Here is a 6000-nt window from a genome sequence, read left to right as displayed (position 1 = left end):
CATATACGAGAAGGAGCTCGTGACAAAAGACATTTTATTCTACATTCAGAGTTCCTCTGGCTTGGCAGGTGAGGCAACTGACCAGAAGGGCGAAGCAACAACCCTTTCCTCTTAGCTACATTGCAATGGCATGTGCTCATTTGTTTTATTGCATGCAAATTTTATATTTAAAAAGTGTTCACCCGTTGCCTAGCGATATTGCTGAACTGTAAAAAAAAAATCCCACCTCGCCTGGCTCAGAGATTGACCAAGATATTGGGGTGGGGGGACAGAAAACTCAAATGGCACCCTTTCCCTCCTCTCCTGTTATGGTGAAAAGATATGGTGGACTGCCCCTGAACAGAAAGGTTCCATAAAGTGACCTGGATAGTCCATAGATTCTCCATGGTTTTGTCTAAGGGTGCAATCCTATGCAAGTTTAGACTGAAAAAAGTCCTACAACTCCCAGCATTCCCCAGCCAGCCTGCATAGGATTGCACCCTAATTCTCTTTTAAAGTCTTCTAAGCTTGGTAACCATGTTGTGTCAGCTAATTCTGTACAGTATTCGACAGTTTGCTACCCTTTATTGTACTCCAAAAGCCTTTCATCTGAGGGGATGACGTCACCTTGGCCTAATGGTAGAACCGGCCTTGATCTGTCTCATTGCCAGAGCTGGGACCCGTCTTTTGAGATCCTGTGGCTTTCCCAGGAGAGCCATTGCTTATCGCACTAGCAAGTTCTTCAATTGGGTGGGGACACACACACACACACTTGCCCTCTCCCAGGAATCAAACTGCTGAATGCAGAGATGTATATGTCTAGGGGTACATGAGGAAAGGTCACAAAGGAGGAAACAAGGAGCAATGCAAGGCTCAGAAGCCTCACCCCCTGCCCTGAACATGGTAGATTTCTGTACACATTTTCAAAAGCATCTCTGTTACCATGAGGTCTAGAAACCTATTCCTTAAAAAATTAAAAAATAAGCCTGCAATTCTAACAAATTGCAAGTTCTGGTTGACAATCTCGGGAGATAAAAGAACCTGCTATGATGCTCCTTTGAGGCTAGCGGCTGACAGTATGAATAAATTGCGGGGTTGAAAAAGAAAAACATCAGCAGAACAGCTAGGTCTCAGTTAAACTGGTGGAAAGGAATGCTTGTGTGTCCCGCCTTCTAAACTGATCTCAGTTTAGTTTGGAGAATCCCTCAAGGTGACTTATTCCCGAAAGGAAAGGCTGGTTGTCCGTGTTATGGCCTTCCAAGAAGCAGGGCCAGCCCAGCCCAGCCCTTCCCAGCAGACGAGCACAAGTCCGAAAGAGTCGCAGTTCCAGGCGTTTGGCAGTGGTTCTGCTCGAGCAAGGCAGAAGCAAGCCTAGCCGGAGAAAATGGCTGGCGCGGCAAGAGTCACGTCTGCAGTTCCACCAGGTGATTTCGGTCATGGCCGGCCAAGTCACTCGACCGGGAGAGCTCCGTGCAGTGAATTTCTTCAAGATCCTGTAACACTCGGAAGAGCCTGCTGGGGCCATCAACATTTTCAGGGTCTGTAGTGGGAGGGAGAGAGATTATGTGCCGCTCATGTGAGGAAGCTCTGCAATGTAAGAAGTCAGGTTGTACAAGTTGACTTCTCCCCGGATGCACTGTAAGAGATGCCTTTTGGAAGCTAGGTGAGCTGGATGGGGCCGTCCAAACTTGCAAAGGGTTCAAGCACTCCATGGGTTGACCTTTCTAAAAGAGGAGAAACTCTGTGGCCCATGAGACCCTGGAAGCCCAGGCTTTTCACCTGGGTCCAAATTTTACATAGACTGGCCAAGTGTCCTACTTTACAGAGCACAGTCCTCTATTTGAAGGCATCCTCTATTTGAAGGGTTGTCCAGTCAGAGTCTGATTTAGGGCTTTTCTACATGAGGCTTTTAACCCATACTTTTACTGAAGCTTCTGCTTCCTGATTCTTTGGGGAATTAAGTTCAGCTCCTTTACACGTGTTTTTTCCCCAGCGTTTTTCTTTCTCTTCCTTTCTATATGTTCCATTACACAACCACTAGGTAGCGCTGTGGTGTAGCGAAATTGAACAAATACATGACGCTTATAATGTCATTGAGAAAAATACCAGACTTTCCTCATTAGGGGAAAAAAAAGCGATCATTGTTGCAAAGCACCTGGAGGATGATGACGTGGAAAGGATCCGCAAATTACTGTGAGTGAGGAATCATGAGTGCACAATAAATGCCGCATGTAGAAAGGCTCTTAAAGATACAGAGGCATCAGAAGGAAATGCTCAGGGGCTCTGAAGTTCCCATCCATAGTTAGCACCTGAACATCAGACTGAACAGGCACATATGGGTCACCTTGGCCTACGTCTTCCCCACTATGGCAAAATGTACTGCATTTAAATTATGTATTTATTTATCTATCTATCAACATATTTATTTATTATAATTTAAATTATGGATTTATTTTAGATTTATCTATTTAAATTATAATTATTTCTAAATTTGCATCTGCACATATAATTTAGCATATGCACATTTTATGCACACGTGTCCTCTTTTTGCCCTCTTTCTTGGTGATGCGTTTTTCTCTTTTTCGGCGGTGCATAAATGGCTACCCTAAATCTCTGATGGGCAGAGGCCATTTCTGGCTGCTCAGGGTCAAGCTAGGTGGGACATGCAGTTTGTCCTTGCAGAGCAATTAAAGTAAAACTAAACAGCCAGTGTGAGGGGAGACTGAGAGGCTTTCTACATGAGGCTTTTACTGTGTGTTCGTGATTGCTTACTCATGGTAGTTTGCAGGTCCTTTACACGACGTCGTCATCCTCCAGGGCCTCTCCTGTGCTTTGCAACCATTACTGCATTATTTCCCAAACAAGGAAAGTCTAGTATTTTTTCTGAAGTGTAGGGCTACTGCAAGTGTGAGGTCTTAAAATATTTATGAGTGAACTGTCATGTCTTAAAATATTTATGAGTACCCAAGCAAAACTAATGTCCAAGTAAAGCTTTGGAGGGAAGACTTAAGCCACACCAAGTATGCTTTATTGATTTTTTTATTCTAAATTTACCCCAAAACTTAGATAGGAACATTGGAAGCTGCCTTTTACTGTGTCAGACCCCTGGTCCAGCTAGCCCAGTACTATCAACACTGACTGGCAGCAGCAGCTCTCCAGGTTTTCTGGCAGGAATTTCTCCAGCCTTATCTGAAGACACCGGGGACTTTCTGCATGCAAAGTTTTGCTCTACCACTGAGCCAGGTAAGCAGCTTGGGGGCCAAATAAAGGAGCTCCTCCCTCTATGGGCCAGTTTGCACGATCGCCGCAGCCCACCGTGGCTTATATAAGCCACGGTGCATTGCGGTGAGTGCCGGCAGCCATTGTGAATATTCAGGCTATGGCCGGTGGTTGCTTATTGTGATGTGCAAACCTGGCACAGCATGGGTTGTTGCTGGCATTAACAAACCACCCCATCCCACAAACAGTCCATGGGTTGTGGGTGGCTTGTTAACCATGGCAACAACCCATCCTTGCCGGGTTTGGATGTCATGATAAGCTGCGGCAGCTTGAATATTAACAGTGGCTGCCGGCACGGACTGCACCCTAGTGGGTTGTGGCAATCGTGCAAACCAGACCAGTATCAGAGGTGTACAAAAATGATGCCTCATGTGGAGGATGTGGATAGAGAGACGTTTTTCTCCCTCTCACATAATACTAGAACCCACGGGGGCCCTCCCATGAAGCTGATGGGTGGGAGATTCAGGACAGAGAAAAGGAAGGACGTCTTCACACAGCAGAGTGAAACTATGGAATTCTCTACCACAGGATGTTGTGATGGCCTCCCATTTGGATGGCTTCAAAGGGGGTTGGACAAATTCTTGGAGGAGAAGGCTGTCAGTGGCTACTAGTCCTGATGGCTATGTGCTACCTCCAGAACCAGAGACAGTGAGCCTATGTGCACCAGTTGCTGGGGAACATGGGTGGGAGGGTGCTGTTGCACTCCTGTCCTGATTGTGGGTTTCCCGTGGGGAGCTGGCTGGCCACTGTGTGAACAGAATGCTGGACTGGATGGATCCTTGGTCGGATCCAGCAGGGCTCTTCTTACGTTCTTATCAACTTGCTCATGTCCTAAGATCATTAGCTGAGGTTCTTTTCTGTGTATCCTCATTAGATGAAGTTCACTGTGGCGCTCCGATTTTGGAATGCTTCCCCATAGTACAACTGGAGGTATAACTGGTGCTGACATTACAACTTTTTTGGTGCCAGATCAAAATATTTATATTTGCCCACATACTATGTTTGGTTATGTTGGTTAGTCTGCTCTATTTTTTTAGCTGCCTCCGGATCACTTTATCATGCAGGTTTTGTTTTCTTGTATTTTTTATCTTGGCATGTCTAGTTTTAGTCATTCCGTTGTACAGTATGCCAGTATCCATGAGAATGAAGGGCGGTTCAGAAATGTCTTTATAAATAAATACATCCCTGCCTACTTCACTACAATTCCAGCTCTCTTCAACCTTCTTAGCTCTGAGCTTTCCTACATCCCAGACCCTCTGCCCAGTCTGCCCTTCTGTGAGGTTTTAATCCCAGCCACACTGACAACTTTCCTTTCCCTCACAGAAGCTGGAATGCAAGATGCTTGGCTCCCTGAGCAATAAAGCCTATCATGAATCAATCCACACCCCCATTTAAATCAATAATAACAAGTCATACCTTCACTGTGGCTCAAATGAAGATTTTCACCTTTCTCCTGAGCTGACAGTTCCATATACTTTCCCCTTTGGACAGTAAGAAACAAAAGGGGGAGGGGGTTAGCGAGTCCTGCAGTGAGCTCGAATGAGCAGCGTGTTCTAGAATGCAAAGCATCAGAGATATTCCACTTTTTGAACAGCGGCAAATAAAGAGGCACCTTGTTAAATAATCGCCACAAAAACTAATCCGTTTCCAGACTGAGCGTTCTCCAGCAGGACCTGAACATTCCTCCCAGGGATGCCTACATGTTTGTTATGCCTGTCTCCCCCCCGCCCCCCCAAGGGAGCTGCCTTAGCTGTTGTTTGCTTGCAAGAAGTCTTGCCGAGTTCAATGAGGCTCACTCAAAAGTACAGCATGGCAGCCTTATTTCAACGGATAACCCAGCTGTACCACCACGGCTCAAGGGAGTTTATCTCTATTTTAAAATGCCCCCCGCCCACCAAATCCACCATCCCATCCCTCCTGCTGGCCCTGATTCAGCAAATGTTAGTCATGCTTGTCCCACTGAAACCGAGAAAGCTTAAGTTAGTCGTGACTAACGTCACTCTGTTGATTTCACTGGGACTTAAGCATGACTCATTTTAGCTACACCAGGGCATTTAGCTCTAACGTTTGGCTTAAAATGTATCAATCCTAAAGGAAATCAACTCTGAGTGCTCATTGGAAGGACAGATCCTGAAGCTGAAGCTCAGATATTTTGGCCACCTAATGCGAAGAGAAAACTCCCTGGAAAAAACCCTGATGCTGGGAAAGACTGAAGGCAAAAGGAGAAGGGGACGGCAGAGGATGAGATGGCTAGACAGCATCACTGATGCAATGAATATGAACTTGAGCACACTCCGGGAGAGAGCGCAGGACAGGAAGGCCTGGCGTGCTATGGCCCATGGGGTCACGAAGAGTCGGACACGACTGAACGACTGAACAACAACAAAATTGTTGTAATAAATAAGAACCTTAAGAGTCTTAAGGTTCTTATTTATTACAACACAGATACATTTTAAGCCAAACATTTTGGACACCAAAAGTACCCCCCAAAATATCTGGTTCCCTCTTATTTCAGTCATGGAAACTCCCTCCCCTGCATCTGAACATTTAAAAAACTCCCACAGTCACCTATCTAGTCCGTGTCCCTCAATGCCAGTACTGCATCTGTTTCTATGCTTTCTACCTCCCTTCAGCATCCGTAGCTCAGAGTCCCTGGGCTTCTCCACACAGGCCTTTTATCCTCCAATTGAGATTCTTTACTCATGGAAGTTTGCAGGTCCTTTACATGATGTCATCACCCTC

At 45.8% G+C, this 6000-nt stretch overlaps 1 protein-coding gene across 1 annotated transcript in view; it reads right to left on the bottom strand.

The window, feature by feature from the left end:
- Positions 1-6000, bottom strand: part of LOC146334991 (ras GTPase-activating protein 4-like) — a 92599-nt gene continuing 86599 nt past the window's right edge. Inside the window, exons 20-21 of the mRNA XM_084823387.1 lie at positions 4675-4739; positions 1-1519 (exon numbers count right to left, since the gene is read on the bottom strand). Of these exons, the coding sequence (XP_084679513.1) occupies positions 1383-1519; positions 4675-4739 (202 nt within the window). The 3' untranslated portion in view covers positions 1-1382. The remainder of the gene's footprint in view (positions 1520-4674; positions 4740-6000) is intronic.

The sequence above is a fragment of the Heloderma suspectum genome, chromosome 16, assembly GCF_057233095.1.
Source record: "Heloderma suspectum isolate Gila_16-S chromosome 16, 16-S_ref, whole genome shotgun sequence".
Classification (NCBI taxonomy): domain Eukaryota; kingdom Metazoa; phylum Chordata; class Lepidosauria; order Squamata; family Helodermatidae; genus Heloderma; species Heloderma suspectum.
This window is presented reverse-complemented; position numbering and strand designations above follow the sequence as displayed.